Consider the following 19,075-nt stretch of genomic DNA (forward strand, 5'->3'; position numbering starts at 1 on the left):
CTGTTTTCTTCAACAGCTACTGTAGCTGGTCTGCATCCAAATGGCACCCTATTCCCTACATAGTGCACTACTTTTGACCAGAGCCCTATAGGGTGCCATTTGGGATGCAGATGTCTCTGCCCCTCTCATTAAATTATGGAATATTCCTCTAGGTCACATGTTCACAGGCACTTAAGAGACTGCTGGTAAAACCTCTGGATGCCTGATGTCAGTCTGTAATCCTCACATAGAGCACAGGGATAGGCTGAATAATTCAACAATATCAGGCTGTGGTTCTCCTATAATTAACCCTTAGACTCCTGAGAGGGTGGTGGAGTACAGTATCTCATAAGTGTTCCTAGTGTGGTTGTTGATGTAGTGGTTGGAGGGAAGGGGGAGACAATGTGACCTGACTGAAAGATTCATGTTAGTGTGAAAGATGGAGAAAAATGGAAGGATAGGAGGAAAGGAAAACAAATACATTAAAATGTGATAATCCTTCTCATCCCTCCTGCCCTCCACCCCTCCCTCTGTTCCACCATCCCTCCAGACACATCTCAGAATACCATCCATACATGATAGGATACCATCATATCACACACACGCACGCGATATAAAGACACGGGCATGATGCACCGAGGAGGAGACTAGGGAGGAAGCAAAACAGAGATACAGAGGGATCTCCATCTCACTATCAGTTAAACTAGTTGTGTTCGAGCTGGGCTAGAACAAAAGCTAGCCACCCATCCCTGCTCCCCTCCCAGCCTCCCAGCCTATCTCCTGTTCTATTCCTGGTCCTGTCCACCCAACCCAAGGTTATCTTCCAGAGAGGGTATACTTCAAAGGGCCTGTGTTGTACTGTGGTGGGGTTCCTTCTTCAAAGAGCACTGAGTCTCCCACGTCTGCAGCCCTCCAGGGCCCTGGATTGATTAGTGTCTGTTTAAGGCTGCTGAGCCATGTGCTGCTAACTCTTAGCTAGCTAACTCTCTAACTCAGCTAATCAGGACACAGTGAGAGGGGCATACAAACAGGGCATGCAGTAAGGATAAGGTGTATTATGCTGATATTCTGATTGGTTCTGAGGCTCATGCACAGTGTTTGATGCGAGTGAACCTGCAAAAACACCTCATATGATAGCTAGGTCATTTATTAATGGCCTGTGTTGCGTGATTACCTGTTGATTTCTGGGGGTTTGATGATAGGGAGGACACTGTACATACTGATGGAGCATGGAGACACTGCTATGTAGAGTTGTTAGCCTACTGTCAGTGGGAATACAGGCCTGTCGTGGTGGGGGAGGGGGGGGCTCCAGCTGTTTCTCATTAGAGACCCCCCTACAGAGACGGAGATGGATACAGTACATAACACGAAGGCCACTATGTGTGTGCATGTATGCGAGACGCGTGCACGCATATATACAGGTAACTGCCAAAATATTGGAAACGCCAACATAAAGTGTCTTAATAGGGCATTGGGCCATCATGAGCCAGAACAGCTTCAATGCACCTTGGCATAGATTCTACAAGTGTTTGGAACTCTATTGGAGGGATGCGACACCTTTCTTCCATGAGAAATTCCATAATTTCTCGTGGAAATTATGCATGACCCAAAGCATGATGGGATGTTAATTGCTTAATTAACTCAGCATCTGCTTTCTATATACTTTGTATCCCTCATTTACTCAAGTGTTTCCTTTATTTTGGCAGTTACCGTGCAATGTCTACAGAATGAATTGTCCTTGAATCCCGACACCACTCCACTCCCCTCCCTCCAGCCCACCTCCTGTTGCCCAGAGGGGGGTTCAGCTATAGTCTTAATACTCCAGTCCAGAGGTCCTGCACTGTCACTGTGTCATCGACCGACCAGGCAGAAAAAAGTCAATTAACTAACAGTGATATGTCCTTCATATCGATCGAACTGGGCCCCATGCTGTGAGTTTAGTGTGGGGTCACTAGGATATGACAGCTGTGGTCACCAACCCTTGTCCTGGGAGAGCTATAGGAGGTGCAGGTATTTGTTCCAGCCCAGCACCCTGATTCAAGCATTCCATAATTATCAAGACCTTAGTTACAGTAGTTGAATCAGGTGTGTTTTAGAGCTGGGCTGGAATGAAGTCCTGCACTGTACATACTAGGGGGTAGAAGAGGGGGCTGTGTATCTAACAGGAGTGTGTGTGTGTGTCCAGGGCTGTAGACCAGTGTTTCTCTTCACAGGTGATGTTACACTCTGCTGGTCTGTATTAGTCTGGCACGGATCAGATGGCTCCTGACAGATCCAAGATGGCATGAAATGGAGAGTTTAACAGGGTGTCACTGTGCCAGAGCATGGCCCTGTGTGAGCTCAAAGAGCTGCTAATGATGACATCACCCCTGTGAATGAGTGTGCCAGCTGAGCCCGTCTGAGGGAGAGGGTACGGTGAAAGGGTACTACTGTATGTCGCTTCTAAGGAGAAAGAAAGAGAACCGAAGAGGGGGAGAGAGGAGAGACAGGGCAGTATGGTGAATCCGTCTATTGTCTTGGGAAAGGGCTGTCTGTGAGAATGGTTGCAGAATACTGATGTGTGTATGTGTGTCCACTTGGGTAGCATAGATCAAATAGTGTTAATTCGACCCCTTTGGTTGATGTGTGTTGTTCGGTCTGTTGATACCTCAGCAGAAAGCTCTGTGAATCCTTGGTACTGGCAGTCCACAACACTGGCTAGCTCTACAGGGAGGGACCGTGTGTGAAACTCAGAGGTACTGCCCATTAGTATTCTGTTAGAGTAGATGTCTAAAGACACAAAGGAGAGATGAAGAGAAATGGAAGAGAGAGGAAGAAAGAGGCAAATACAGTGCATTCGGAAAATATTCAGACCCCTTTACTTTTTCCACATTTTGTGACGTTACAGCCTTATTCTAAAATGGATTAAATTATTATTTTTCCTCATCAATCTACACACAGTACCCCATACTGACAAAGCTAAAAAAAGGTTTTTAGAAATGTTTGCACATTTATAAAAATAAACACCTTATTTACATAAGTATTCAGACCCTTTCCTATGAGACTCAAAATTGAGCTCAGGTGCATCCTGTTTCCATGGATCATCCTTGAGATGTTTCTACAACTTGATTGGAGTCCACCTGTGGTAAATTGAATTGATTGGACATAATTTTGAAAGGCATGTCTATATAAGGTCCCACAGTTGACAGTGCATGTCAGAGCAAATACCAATCCATGAGGTTGAAGGAATTGTCCGTAGAGCTCCGAGACAGGATTGTGTCAAGGCACAGATCTGGAGAAGGGTACCAAAACATTTCTGCAGCATTGAAGGTCCCCAAGAACACAGTGGCCTCCATCATTCTTAAATGGAAGAAGTTTGGATCCACCTAGACTCTTCCTAGAGCTGGCCACCCGGCCAAACTGAACAATCAGGGGAGAAGAGCCTTGGTCAGGGAGGTGACCAAGAACCCGATGGTCACTCTGACAGAGCTCCAGAGTTCCTCTGTGGAGATGGGAGAATCCATCTCTGCAGCACTCCACCAATCAGGCCTTTATGTTAGTGGCCAGACGGATGCCACCCCTCATTAAAAGGCACATGACAGCCTGCTTGGAGTTTGCCAAAAGGCACCTAAAGACTCTCAGACCATGAGAAACAAGATTCTCTGGTCTGATGAAACCCAGATTGAACTCTTTGGCCTGAATGCCAAGCATCACGTCTGGAGGAAACCTGGCACCATCTCTACAGTGAAGCATGGTGGTGGCAGCATTATGCTCTGGGGATGTTTTTCAGGGAAAAATGAACGGAGCAAAGTACAGAGAGATCCTTGATGAAAACCTGCTCCAGAGCGCTCAGGACCTCAGACTGGGGTGAAGGTTCACCGTCCAACAGGACAACGAACCTAAGCACACAGCCAAGACAACACAGGCTTCATGACACATCTCTGAATGTCCTTGAGTGGCCCAACCAGAGCCCGGACTTGAACCCGATGGAACATCTCTGGAGAGACCTGAAAATAGTTGTACAGCGACACTCCCCATCAAACCTGACAGAGCTTGAGAGGATCTGCAGAGAAGAATGGGAGAAACCTCCCAAATACAGGTGTGCCAAGCTTGTAGCATCATACCCAAGAAGACTAGAGGCTGTAATCGCTGCCAAATGTGCTTCAACAAAGTACTGAGTAAAGGGTCTGAATACTTATGTAAATGTGATATTTTAGTTATTTATTTTTAATATATTTTCTTAAATTAATAAAAACCTGTTTTTGCTTTGTCATAATGGGGTATTGTGTGTAGATTGAGTTTTTTCTTTAAAAAAAAATCAATTTTAGAATAAGGCTGTAATGTAAAAGTCAAGGGGTCTGAATGCACTGTACATATTGAGAGGGAAAAAGACAAGTGATAGAAAGAGACGGTAAAACAGGCAAAGTGCAAGAAACAATTTCAAAATGCTAATATTTCTCCCATTCTTCTCTGTCAGGCTGGCCGTGAGAGATAGAAAGAGAGAGGTTGGGAGAATGTAAAATAGTCTGTGATTTTTAGTAATCAAAAAAGCTACTTTCCCTGCCATCCTCTCTGTCAGACCATGCTATGAGACTATAAAGACTGAGAGACTGAGAGGGGCTCTGTCATAGGAGCAGACACTCTCTTTCTCTCTGCCGCCGTCTGGTGGCACCCTCCGCAGGGTTTGGTCTCAGTCAGTCTGTGTGGTCTAGGCCCATGTGGCTTAGTTGGTAGAGCATGGCACTAGCAACGCCAGGGTTGTGGGTTCGATTCCCACAGGGGACTTATTCTAAAAAGTATGAAAATATACAGTACCAGTCAAAAGTTTGGACACACCTACTCATTCCAGGGTTTTTCTTTATTTTTACTATTTTCTACATTGTAGAATAATAGTGAAGACATTAAAACTATGAAATAACACAAATAGAATCATGTAGTAACCAAAAAAGTGTTAGACAAATCCAAATATATTTTATATTTGAGATTCTTCAAATAGCCACCCTTTGCCTTGATGACAGATTTGCACACTCTTGGCATTCTCTCAACCAGCTTCATGAGGTAGTCACCTGGAATGCATTTCAATTAACAGGTGTGCCTTCTTAAAAGTTAATTTGTGGAATTTCTTTCCTTCTTAATGCGTTTGAGCCAATCAGTTGTGTTGTGACAAGGTAGGAGGGGGGGTATACAGAAGATAGCCCTATTTGGTAAAAGACCAAGTCCATATTATGGCAAGAACAGCTCAAATAAGCAAAGAGAAACGAAAGTCCATCATTACTTTAAGACATCAATAAGGAACATTTCAAGAACTTTTAAAGTTCCTTCAAGTGCAGTCGCAAAAACCATCAAGCTGCTATGATGAAACTGGCTCTCATGAGGACTGCGACAGGAATGGAAGACCCAGAGTTAAGTCTGCTGCAGAGGATAAGTTCATTAGAGTTACCAGCCTCAGAAATTGCAGCCCAAATAAATGCTTCACAGAGTTCAAGTAACAGACACATCTCAACATCAACTGTTCAGAGGGGACTGTGTGAATCAGGCCTTCATGGTCGAATTGCTGCAAAGAAACCACTACTAAAGGACACCAATAATAAGAAGAGACCTGCTTTGGCCAAGAAACACGAACAATGGACATTAGACAGGTGGAAATGTGTCCTTTGGTCTGGAGTCCAAATGTGAGATTTTTGGTTCCAACCGCCATGTCTTTGTGAGACGCGGTGTGGGTGAACGGATGATCTCCGCATGTGTATTTCCCACCGTAAAGCATGGAGGAGGAGGTGTTATGGTGTGGGGGTGGTTTGCTGGTGACACTGTCTGTGATTTATTTAGAATTCAAGGCACACTTAACCAGCATGGCTACCACAGTATTCTACAGTGATACGCCATCCCATCTGGTTTGGGCTTAGTGGGACTATCATTTGTTTTTCAACATGACATTGACCCAACACACCTCCAGGCTGTTTAAGGGCTATTTTACCAAGAAGGAGAGTGATGGAGTGCTGCATCAGATGACCTGGCCTCCACAATCCCCTGACCTCAACCCAATTGAGATGGTTTGGGATGAGTCGGACGGCAGAGTGAAGGAAAAGCAGCCAACAAGTGCTCAGCATATGTGGGAACTCCTTCAAGACTGTTGGAAAAGCATTCCAGGTGAAGCTGGTTGCGAGAATGCCAAGCGTGTGCAAAGCTGTCATCAAGGCAAAGGGTGGCTATTTGAAGATTCTCAAATATAAAATATATTTAGATTTTTTTAACACTTTTTTTGTTTACTACATGATTCCATATGTGTTATTTCATAGTTTTGATGTCTTCACTATTATTCTACAATGTAAAAAATTGTAAAAAATAAAGAATAACCCTTGAATGAGTAGGTGTGTCCAAACTTTTGACGGGTAGTGTATGTGTAAACGATTTCACGCTGCTTGCTTAGCGAGTAACACGTCCTTGCGTTTTGGCCCATACCTGGTGCGAACTCTGGACCTCTGCCTCACAAACACATGTGACCGTCCTCTCTCAAGAGTCTTAGCCGATCACGCCACCTCAAAAGCTATCTAACGAGGCTACGCAAGTGGGATACTTAAGGTTGAGGAGTGGGTTTCACACATCCCCATGTGCTACATATGCATTCACCACTGTAAGTCGCTCTGGATCAGAGCGTCTAGTCAAATGTATTGACCTCTCTCTTTTGCAGAGTTACATCTCCCTTTGCATGAGGGGGGCCAAGGGCTGGTGGACATTGGGACCAGTGTGACATCTTTCTGTCTACAAGCTGCACAGAGACTTCTGTACCTGGATAGACGCTGCTTGGGCTGTTCTGAGGAGGGCAGGGGACCTTGGGTACGACAGGAACAGGTCATAATGTCAGCCATTACTCCGTAATACCGCTCTGTGTCTTTGGGCGTCTATCCAGGTTTACGGCCAGGAGCATGGATAATGGAGGAGCCACTTTCACAACCCACTTATCCAGATCAGAGTGCTGACCTCTGCCAGCTTGTGAGAGCGGAGTTCACTAAGTTGGGTGACCTGCAAGAAGAGGCTAGGTGAAAACCTGCCAGCGATATGGCTTCCTCTATAAAGTCTACCAGGCTGCTGCACTACCATGCTTGTTCAGAGAGATGCTGGGGATTAAGCAGAGACTGGACCGTCGGGGGAACACCAGGTGGGTGAGGGAATGATCCTATAGTTCAAGACTCCGGAGCTGGGGGCCTTTTGCACGGCCAGCAAAATGGCTCTGTACGCGGTGGCTGTCAACGTGGCTCAGGAAGAGCATCTGCATGGGCTGAGGGCAATGGGGTGGCTGGGGGGTTTGGGACCAGGATCTTCTCTGAAAGGATGTTGGCGCTCCCTGTATAAGCCTTCAATAGCGTATTGTTGATCTACAGTGGAGGATAATTCACGGGGCTATCGCTACGAACAGATACGTGTCGCACCTTGATCCATCAGTGGGGAGGGGGTGTCTGTTCTGTGGGGAGGAGGAGACCGTGCAGCATCTGTTTTTTTCTTCTTCCAGGCTGGGTTTTTTTTTTCTGTCCTGGATGGGTGGTGTACAGGGCTAGGGTTGGGGCTGACTATGGACCTATACGTTGGAGGGCCTAGGTATAGCGTAGCCAACAGGCGAAGGGACTGCCTAGTAAACTACCTGTTGGGGCAGATAGAAATGGCCGTGTGGAAGACCAGGAAACATGGGGGAGGGTGTGCTGCTGGTGCGGGCTCGGCTCACACTGGAGCATGTATATGGGGGACTGGTGAACCAGCTGGGGGACTTAGTAGGGGTGTGGTGCATCGGGGGGGTTCTATGTACAGTGGATGAGGAGGGGGCTTAGTTTGAACTTTCTAGGTCTGTTAAAATGAAGTAAAGTTTGTGCTTTTCTCCCGAGTGGGGTAGCAGTCTAAGGCACTACAGACCCCAGTTCGATCCCGGGTTGTGTTGCAGCCGGCCGCGACTGGGAGACCCATGAGGCAGCACACAATTGGTTAGGGGAGGGTTTGGCCGGCTGGAATGTCCTTGTCCCATCGCGCTCTAGCGACTCCTGTGGCGGGCCGGGCGCATGCACGCTGACACGGTCGCCAGTTGTACGGCGTTTCCTCCGACACATTGGTGCGGCTGGCTTCCGGGTTAAGCGAGCAGTGTGTCAAGAAGCAGTGCGGCTTGGCAGGGTCGTGTTTCAGAGGACGCATGGCTCTCGACCTTCACCTCTCCCAAGTCTGTACGGGAGTTGCAGCGATGGGACAAGACTGTAACTACCAATTGGGGAGAAAAAGGGGTACAAAATAAATGCATGTGTGCTTTTAATGATGTAACTATTGGGCCAATAAAGGTCTTTATTTGTGCTTTATCTTGCTCTCTATGTTGAGTGGGAGACGGAGATGGGACTAAGGCACTATGTCAGCAGGATGACTCTCTGAAAGTAGGAAACAAAACATTGTAACAGATTTCTTAGTGATGCCTGGACTATGAGTGAGTATAACTGAAACTGTAGCAATGTTATAACGACACACACACACACACACACACACCTCAGACGCCACAGTCTGTTATTGTCTGTGGTGTTGTTTACTTTCTGCCATATTGGAGATTCTAGGAAACGTCTATGGTTGATCATCAATATATCGAGAGGCTAATATCACTTACATGGTATGTGATGTAATCTGATGTCATCCCCTGCGCTTTCTCTCTCTTCTCTGTCTTGCTCTCTCTCTCTTTCTCTTTCTCTCTGAGACGAGGACAAACATAAAACAGAGAGAGAGTGTGAGAGAGGACAGAGAAGAGAGAAAGCACAGGGGATGACATCAGATTATGTCTCAGACAGTCTGCCTCTCTGTGGAAACCAATAACAGCCTGCGGGTTTGAACTCCCATGTTTTCAACCGGGCCCACCTTGTAGAGCGGTGAATTGAATAACCAGCAGCTGCAGTTTGATCATTCGATCACTACTGGTACCACCAACCACCCAAATCCACCCCACTACAAGCTATCTTTGGATGAAGACCATAGACTGTGTTTGACTGCTTGACCAGGCATCCCTGAGTGTGTATGTGTCTGTTGGAAAGAGCGCTAAACCCTCCATGTGCTCTTAATACCTCTCTAGACTAGAGCCCTGAACCCTCCATGTGCTCTTAATACCTCTCTAGACTAGAGCCCTAAAGCCTCCATGTGCTCTTAATACCTCTCTAGACTAGAGCCCTAAACCCTCCATGTGCTCTTAATACCTCTCTAGATTAGAGCCCTAAAGCCTCTCTGTGCTTCACTCTCATTAGAGCATCCTAGCAGTACATCTGCTGACTCACCTTCTTCCTGTAAATGATATCATTTATTTATCTTTAGAAGGAGCAGAGAAAGTGTCCTCTCCTCTGAGGGATAAGATACTGAGACAGCTCCTCTCCTCTCCTCTCCTCTCCTCTCCTCTCCTCTCCTCTCCTCTCCTCTCCTCTCCTCTCACCACTTCCTGACATCAAAAAGCAGGAATTGCTGTCATTGACTCAGGGTGTAACAAACGGAAACGTGCAAACCAGGTGACCAGTTTGTAAGCATTTGTACCGTTAGTGTCGATGTCCGTGGCACTGAAATACTAACAGTCATACTGAAGCTTTAGCCCACTGATGCAGTTCAACATGATCTCTATCCCATGGAATGTCTGTTCGAAACACTGCTCATATAGGCTACCACAAAATGTAGTCAATGTTTCATGTTGGTCAAAAGTGCAGTACACACGGAATACGTAGGGTGTCATTTGAGACACAGCCACACTAGGATGATGTCTGTTCTTGCCAGACAGAGTGTGCCTCAAGAGAGGCTACATATTGGGATTTGCAGCAGATAAAAAGGCTTGGTGGCACCATGGCCTGTTCTGCTCTGCTCTGTAACGCCTCATCTGTCTCTAGTCAAGCAGGGAGAATGTTCTACTCTACCGTCAGAGGAAATTGGATGACCAGTGTTAGGGCATGCATCCCAAATGGCATACTATTTCCTATATAGAGCCCATAGGGCTCTGGTCAAAAGTAGTGCACTATATAGGGAATAGGATGCCATTTGGGATGCTTCCTCAGCTTCTCTTCTCCACTTTTTTTATTTCACCTTTATTTAACCAGGTAAACCAGTCTTAAAGTGAGTGGCTGCGATAAGAGTTGATGCCATTGTAATGACATTGGAGGGGGACATTGTTTCATTTAGGATGACATTTACTCAACCCGTAGAGGTGTATAACGTATGATTTAATGTGGCTTTTACCTTGATGTATGTGGTCATAGTGTAAGTTATTCCTCAAGCATGTATATAGGTTTGTATGACCCACCTCTTTGACCATAGATTGGTAGACCAGTTGCTTGCCATGGGTAACATAGGCACTGTATTTCTCTTTACTGTTTACTGTACATGTCTTTTGGAAATCCATATTTTTATTTTATTTTACATTTTACATTTTAGTCATTTAGCAGACTCTCTTATCCAGAGCGACTTACAGTTAGTGAGTGCATACATTATATTTACTGGCCCCCCGTGGGAATCGAACCTACAACCCTGGCGTTGCAAACGCCATGCTCTACCAACTGAGCTACATCCTTGCCGGCCATTCCCTCCCCTACCCTGGACGACGCTGGGCCAATTGTGCGCCGCCCCATGGGTCTCCCGGTCACGGCCAGCTACGACAGAGCCTGGATTCGGGAGACTTTATAAGCTGAAATTACATGTGCTCTCGTTATCAAAGGACACCTTTCATAAAAACGCTAGCGACATCTGACACAGTGTATGATTGTGCGTGCATGCGTGCGTGTGTGTGTTTTGGCAGATGAAGGGCAGTGTTTCATCATCAAACTACAGATGACCTTTAAACCTTCAAATGCTGGAGAAAAGGTCTCGCTCCTTTTCAGTAGCAAACAGCTTCAAAACAGAATATATAGCAGTCATAAACTATACAACATCCAAACATTCCTCAGTATATCCAATAGTTATCATGTTTAATTATGCTGAATCTGTAAGTGTACACAAATACATCTCTGTGCAAAATCATTCCTCTCTCCATTACAGTGTGGACTGAATCGCACCACTGGAGCTGAACTAATAGGGAGTCCCTGCATGGCTGTTTCGGTAGACTGTACTTATTCAGTGGCCCTGTAGGGAATATTACGTTTGTCTTTCCTCTTGTCCTACTTTACGTTAAGTGCACTTAAACCTATGTATTTACATGGTTATTATATTTAGGTTACGTTTAGGTTTCGCACCACATCATTTAAAGTGCTTCCAATCCGAAAAGTGAGTAAAATGTGCTTTGTCATTAATCTGTGTTCTGTTGCTAGAAGCTCAGAGGAGAGCAGGATTCTTTGCCTCTCTCCATCTTTCCATTTTTCTATTTTCCCAGCAGTCTTTGTTTTATCCCTCCTTCCCTTGAGTTCACCGTCGCTCTGCACCTTAAATAGATTTTCCTACTCTATGATGTTCTCCCTCTCAGCCTCTTGCTGAGCTGTGTATTGATTGGTGGAGTTGTGTGTGTGTGTGTGTGTGTGTGTGTGTGTGTGTGTGTGTGTGTGTGTGTGTGTGTGTGTGTGTGTGTGTGTGTGTGTGTGTGTGTGTGTGTGTGTGTGTGTGTGTGTGTGTGTGTGTGTGCGTGTGTGTGTGTGTGTGTTAGGGCTGCACAATTAATCCCCCCCAAAAATGCAATTAGATGTTTTTGCCCATATCATGCATCCCTGCTGTGTTTGTGTGTGCGTGTGTATGTATGCGAGGTGTGCTCCGTCCCTTATTCCAGTCACACTCCAAGGATCAGGGCGTACAATCCTTCAATGATTAGGCCATGGAATTCACATTACCACCAGTCATAGGTTGGCTGTGTAAAGTATGTCTCAACTGGTTTCAGTCTGGCCCTGTGGGGTTTTGTCATGCTGTCTGTAATGCACACCAGACCAGACTAGGTAGCAATTAAAGCTCCTATGATGTGATGCTATGCTACTGAAATGTCATAACTTCTCTCTCTCACCCACTCCCTCCTCTGCCCCTTCCCAGGCATTTGGCCAGACCTTCTCCACCCAGCGTAAGGTGGCTGCGGACGGGGAGACCAACGAGGAGACCCTCCTGCAGGAGTCAGCCACTAAAGAGGCCTACTACATGGGTCGCCTGCTGGGGATCCAGTCAGAGCTCAAACAGAGCCGGGCCGTCACAGTCAACACACAGGCCGACAACGAACACCTCAGTACCCTGCTGCAGGAGCTCAGAGAGGTGAGGAACCAGGGGTTAGAGGTCAGGGGGGAGGGGTTTAGAGGAGACTCAGAGCAGTTATTGGCGGTGGTGGGCCCATTATTTGATCTTAAACACAGTTTAGTGTGTGTGGCTTATATATCCCTATCAATGCCAATCAATAATAATATTTAGGATGTCCTAGGCTATAAAGTCCTTTTCACGTCAACATTTGTCACAAAATGCTTTACAGTAAATCCTTGTTGTGTTTGATAGTAAACAGTCCAGTGTTGTTTTGTGATAATAACCTCAGGTCTTGTGTATTTGATAGTACTCCGTGTTGTGTGATAACTAACCCCTGGTGTTTGTGTCTGTCCTGTAGAGTAATGAGATGTTGGAGCTGCAGCGGAGCCGGATGAGAGAGGAGATCAGGGAGTATAAGTTCAGAGAGGCCCGACTCCTACAGGACTATACTGAGCTGGAGGAGGAGAACATCACCCTGCAGAAACTAGTGTCCACACTCAAACAGAACCAGGTGAGAGAACACACACACAGTACATACACACGCATGCGGTTGCACAAACACACACACGAATGTACAGTGGGGAAAAAAAGTATTTAGTCATCCACCAATTGTGCAAGTTCTCCCACTTAAAACGATGAGAGAGGCCTGTAATTTTCATCATAGGTACACGTCAACTATGACAGACAAAATGAGAAAAAAAATCAAGAAAATCACATTGTAGGATTTTTAATGAATTTATTTGCAAATTATGGTGGAAAATAAGTATTTGGTCAATAACAAAAGTTTCTCAATACTTTGTTATATACCCTTTGTTGGCAATGACACAGGTCAAACGTTTTCTGTAAGTCTTCACAAGGTTTTCACACACTGTTGCTGGTATTTTGGCCCATTCCTCCATGCAGATCTCCTCTAGAGCAGTGATGTTTTGGGGCTGTCGCTGAGCAACACAGACTTTCAACTCCCTCCAAAGATTTTCTATGGGGTTGAGATCTGGAGACTGGCTAGGCCACTCCAGGACCTTGAAATGCTTCTTACGAAGCCACTCCTTCGTTGCCCGGGAGGTGTGTTTGGGATCATTGTCATGCTGAAAGACCCAGCCACGTTTCATCTTCAATGCCCTTGCTGATGGAAGGAGGTTTTCACTCAAAATCTCACGATACATGGCCCCATTAATTCTTTCCTTTACACGGATCAGTCGTCCTGGTCCCTTTGCAGAAAAAACAGCCCCAAAGCATGATGTTTCCACCCCATGCTTCACAGTAGGTATGGTGTTCTTTGGATGCAACTCAGCATTCTTTGTCCTCCAAACACGACGAGTTGAGTTTTTACCAAAAAGTTATATTTTGGTTTCATCTGACCATATGACATTCTCCCAATCCTCTTCTTGATCATCCAAATGCACTCTAGCAAACTTCAGACGGGCCTGGACATGTACTGGCTTAAGCAGGGGGGACACGTCTGGCACTGCAGGATTTGAGTCCCTGGCGGCGTAGTGTGTTACTGATGGTAGGCTTTGTTACTTTGGTCCCAGCTCTCTGCAGGTCATTCACTAGGTCCCCCGTGTGGTTCTGGGATTTTTTGCTCACCGTTCTTGTGATCATTTTGACCCCACGGGTGAGATCTTGCGTGGAGCCCCAGATCGAGGGAGATTATCAGTGGTTTTGTATGTCTTCCATTTCCTAATAATTGCTCCCACAGTTGATTTCTTCAAACCAAGCTGCTTACCTATTGCAGATTCAGTCTTCCCAGCCTGGTGCAGGTCTACAATTTTGTTTCTGGTGTCCTTTGACAGCTCTTTGGTCTTGGCCATAGTGGAGTTTGGAGTGTGACTGTTTGAGGTTGTGGACAGGTGTCTTTTATACTGATAACAAGTTCAAACAGGTATCATTAATACAGTTAACGAGTGGAGGACAGAGTAGCCTCTTAAAGAAGAAGTTACAGGTCTGTGAGAGCCAGAAATCTTGCTTGTTTGTAGGTGACCAAATACTTATTTTCCACCATAATTTGCAAATAAATTCATTAAAAATCCTACAATGTGATTTTCTGGATTTTGGTTTTAGATTCCGTCTCTCACAGTTGAAGTGTACCTATGATGAAAATTACAGGCCTCTCTCATCTTTTTAAGTGGGAGAACTTGCACAATTGGTGGCTGACTAAATACTTTTTTCCCCCATACACACACACACATGCACACACAGACACACTCAAACTTACACATACATGTGGTTACACACACACACAAATGTACGCATACACATGCACACACACAAACACACACACACTCAAACGTACACATACACGCATGCATACACAGACACACTCAAACTTACACACACATGCGGTTGCACACATACACACGCACGCACACACACACACACACACACAGTGTACCCATCCCTAACACCACATTATGCCTCTCCCTCTACCTTTTACTCCCCTCCTCCCTCCTTCCCTCCCCTAGGTGGAGTACGAGGGGTTAAAGCATGAGATCAAGGTTCTGGAGGAGGAGACCGAGCTGCTGAACAGTCAGTTAGAAGACGCCTTACGTCTCAAAGACATCTCCGAGGCCCAGCTAGAGGAGGCCCTGGACTCCCTGAAGAGCGAGCGGGAGCAGAAGAAGCACCTCCGCAAGGAGCTGGTCCACCACCTCAGCCTGTGTGACGTCCAATACACCGGCAGCGCCCACCTCACTTTCACCTCAGCGCCACCTAGTGGCACGGCTACGCCTGTCACCGCCCTGTCGCCCAGCTCAGAGGAGCCGGGCAGGTGTAACGGGCATCTACATGGAGGGTCAGGAACTGGGACGGGGACGGGGTCGCTGCCCAGGGCCAATGGAGAGTGTCGGGGAGCGGGGAGGAAAGGAGAGGGGATGGTGTCGGATCTGTTCAGTGAGATGAACCTGACAGAGATACAGAAGCTCAGGCAGCAGCTGCTACAGGTGGGTGGAGAAGTACAGTTCACTCAGTTTGAATAAGTAGAGTGGTTTCGGTGGCTCTAGAGTTTGGTGCTCGGATTTCTCAGTGTTATACACATGTAACAATGACATACAGGAGTATATCAGAACACTGTGGCAAACATGAACATACTCATTCTAACTCATGTATGTAAACATAAAAAATATTGCAAAGTGCACACATGTACAAATCAATACTGTACATATGGACACACATGTTTATATCCCCTCAGCAGCCCCATATTGCAGATGTGGGAATAAGTGTTGAATTATTCAGAGTGAGAGAGACTGCTGACATAACCTCACTGCATGCAGCTCTCTCTCTCTCTCTTCCTGTTCTCTCTCTCTCTCTCTCTCTCTCTCACGGCCTGCCCCTCCCTTTCTCTGCCTCTTTCAAGACTATAAATAATCAAGTTTATACCAGCAGTCAAATAAAGTGTTGTAGCACCAGTGAGAAGCTGTGGGAACAGCTGTTACTGGACCACTGGCTGTTACATGGACTCTAATCAAAATGTCCGACATTTTGTTTCCCAGTGGGTGTCTCCTCTTCTGTAGTTTCCTCCAGCCCAGTGGGCCAGTGAGATGAAGATGCAGCAGGATGAAGTGTGTGTGGGGTTGATGTGTGTCCAACCATTTACTGCAATCCCTGTAGGTGAAACTGCATCTCCCCACACATTCCCTCAGCCTCTCTCAGATTGGCTGGACTGGATGAAGGGCTTATTTATATCCTCACTGACACACTAGACTATTGATTTGCCCTCAGTAGTGTGCAAGGTTTACTGTTTCCTCTGTAGTGTGCAGGGTTTAGGCCCTGCTGAAAGAACTGCATAGACCAGAATGGTCTAGTTGGGTATTCTGGTTTACTAGCATAGTCTAGCTGGATTTGCTGGTGACCAGCCTTAGCTGTGTTTTGGTCACTGGTGACCAGCCTTCGCTGGTGATTTTGGTATGCTGGTGACCATGCTGGTCTATGCTGGTCCAGCATGGTCAAGCTGGTCTGACCACGCCCATCATTATCATATTTCCCAGCATGCTCTATTGCAGTTGATTTTTTTTAGAATTGTTTCAATATCTTTTTTGGTTGTTGTGTTTTTGCACAATTGATTGATTAATTAATCTTATGCTACACAAAGATAAATAACATACATTTTTCTAAACTAATCCAATCTGTTAATTGGATTTATTGCACCCGTTACTGAAATGGTTGTTCCAGTTTAGATCATTTGGGTAGCCTCATTTATTCTTCTTTCTGATCCTGGCAGTCATTCTGAATGCATGTTGTGGATGGAAAAAAAAGTTAGTTGTTGGATACCCCCACTCTGGCTGGATAAACATCACTTTGCAGGCTAGCATAATGTGACTTGATGCTGGTTTTGCTGGTGACCACCTTATGCTGGTCACCGTGTCCAAAACACAGCGAAGGTTGGTCACCAGCAAAAACACAGCGAAAGCTGGTCACCAGCAAAAACACAGCGAAGGCTGGTCACCAGCAAAACACAGCGAAGGCTGGTCACCAGCAAAACACAGCGAAGGCTGGTCACCACTAAAACACAGCGAAGGCGCCACAAAAGCACAATAAAGGCACCACAAAATCAGAGTGAAGGCTGGTCACCAGCAAAACCAACACCTATGCTAGATCAGCCTATGCTGGTCTATGCTGTTTTTTTCAGCAGGGGGGTTGAAGTGGTCTGTGCGGAGTGTGCAGGAAAATTATGCAGCTATTTAAGTTCATGGAGCTGGAGATGATAAGGAAAGCTACTAGTTTAACAATAGGCTGACAATAGCTGTGTGTGTGTCCATAGGTGGAGCGAGAGAAAACTGCGCTGTTGATCAGCCTGCAAGAGTGTCAGACGCAGCTGCAGCATACACAGGGTGCCCTGAACGAGCAGCACGAGAGGGCCCTCCGCCTCAGCGAGAGAGTCACCGCCCTCAGGCGCCTGCACAGGGAGGCTCAGCTCACCCAGGAGGCCCAGCACGACCAGGAGACCCACCTCAACCGAGAGGCCCTGATGGAGCAGGGAGAAGAGGAAGAGGAGGAGAAAGAGAAAGGATTAATACACAGCAGGGGCCAGGCATTCTGCCACCAGACCCCAGGTCTGGAGATTCTGCAGTGTAAATACAGGGTGGCTGTAACCGAGGTGGTCGAGCTAAAGGCTGAGCTGAAGTGTCTGAGAGAGAGGTACAACCAGTGTGTGGAGGGCGGGGTGGAGGAGAGGACGCGGGGAGAGGCCCAGCACAGATCTCTGGAGCAGCAGGTGGGGAGGCTGGAGAGGAGCTGCCGGGAGGGTAGGGAGAGGGTGGGGGGCCTGGAGACAGAGCTGAGAACAGCCAAGAACATGGCCAGCGAGAGCCAGGGGGCGCTCAACGCAGCGCAGGACGAACTGGTCACCTTCAGCGAGGAGCTGGCTCAACTTTACCACCACGTCTGCCTCTGTAACAACGAGACGCCCAACCGGGTGATGCTAGACTACTACAGACACGGCAGAGGACTGAGGGGTATCAGTGCCTCGCTCAAGGGTGACGACACCCGCGTTCTACTCACGCCCCGCCTCGCCCGGCGGCTCGCAGCTGTTGCCGCAGCAACCTCGTCGTCCACGGCGGAGTCTCGTAGCCCCTCGGAATCCCCATCCAAAGAGCGGTTGTCAGGAGAGGGGGGCCGGGACAGTCCTGTACCCCGCACCCCTCCTACGGGCTCCCCCAGCATCAGTGCCTCTTCCTCATCTTCATCATCATCGTCACCTGCGGTAGAGCCAGCTGGAGACCTGCGTAGGGAACCTATGAACATCTATAACCTCAACGCCATCATCAGAGAGCAGGTGACTCCGTTTGAATCATTTGAATAAACATGTCAAACTGTGTATTTGTCATACTTAAACAGAATATAATTTCATATATCATTACATCTTTGTTTTCATTGGCAGTTCAAACCTGAAACAGTTTGTTCGCCATGTGATATCTTTAACCTTCCAAATGCTCATCATGAAGCTAACAGACACAGATTTGAGAATATATGACAACATTAGCTAATGTTCGCTAACAATCTCCCTTGATGAACATGCTGTAGGTGAGGCACCTCCAGAGGGCAGTGGACCGGTCACTCCAGCTGTCCAGACAGAGGGCTGCAGCCAGGGAACTGGCCCCACTGTTTGACAAGGACAAAGAGGCCTGTATGGAGGAGATACTGAAGCTCAAGTCCCTGCTCAGCACCAAGAGAGAACAGATAGCTACCCTCAGACTGGTGCTCAAAGCTAACAAACAGGTCAGACATGGATATGGCATCCGAGATATGGATTACTATGAACATGGATTAAGCATCATGCTGGTCATTCGCTGTCTAACACTGCCTTGCTAGAATCTACTTTGAGACTCATCGCAAGCAATCTCCAAAAGCTGTAGATGGTTCTCACACAAACTGGGTTTTTTTAAGGCTACCAGGCTACAGTGGCCATCAGGATATCTAGAGGCTGCTGTCACAGTCACGCTAATGTCCTCACTTTGAGTTTTCGATTGTTTTCTAACTCCCTTGAGGAAAAATGTATTCTGACCTCAATGGGACTTTCTGTTTAAATAAAGGTTAAAGAAATGTCCCTGTTCCCTTGTTCTTACAGACTGCAGAGAATGCCCTGGCCAACCTGAAGAGTAAGTATGAGAATGAGAAGCACATGGTGACAGACACCATGATGAAGCTGAGGAACGAGCTGAAGGCCCTGAAGGAGGACGCTGCCACCTTCTCATCGCTCAGAGCCATGTTCGCCACCAGGTGACTATTTCTCTCCTCTCTCTCTCTCCCTTCATCTCTCTTTCTTTTATTGACTTCTTATTGTTCACTACCAGGTGAGAGACCAGGGGAGACCAGGGACATCTTGTTAAAGGGATAGACTAGTTCTACATCCTACCCTTACTATTTCTACCCTGCTCTCTCCATTATTCTCTCTCTCTCTCTCTCTCTCTCTCTCTCTCTCTCTCTCTCTCTCTCT

At 46.7% G+C, this 19,075-nt stretch overlaps 1 protein-coding gene across 3 annotated transcripts in view; it reads left to right on the top strand.

Moving 5' to 3' along the window:
• The window catches only part of LOC121543643 (protein bicaudal D homolog 1-like), a 36,923-nt gene that overhangs the window by 10,516 nt on the left and 7,332 nt on the right, over positions 1–19,075 (top strand). For all 3 annotated transcript variants that reach the window (XM_045208479.1, XM_041853668.2, XM_041853669.2), the window contains exons 2-7: positions 11,950–12,162; positions 12,503–12,655; positions 14,607–15,083; positions 16,901–17,914; positions 18,163–18,357; positions 18,707–18,858. In XM_045208479.1, the coding sequence (XP_045064414.1) occupies positions 11,950–12,162; positions 12,503–12,655; positions 14,607–15,083; positions 16,901–17,914; positions 18,163–18,357; positions 18,707–18,858 (2,204 nt within the window). The remainder of the gene's footprint in view (positions 1–11,949; positions 12,163–12,502; positions 12,656–14,606; positions 15,084–16,900; positions 17,915–18,162; positions 18,358–18,706; positions 18,859–19,075) is intronic.

Source organism: Coregonus clupeaformis, chromosome 28 (genome assembly GCF_020615455.1).
Source record: "Coregonus clupeaformis isolate EN_2021a chromosome 28, ASM2061545v1, whole genome shotgun sequence".
Taxonomy (NCBI): domain Eukaryota; kingdom Metazoa; phylum Chordata; class Actinopteri; order Salmoniformes; family Salmonidae; genus Coregonus; species Coregonus clupeaformis.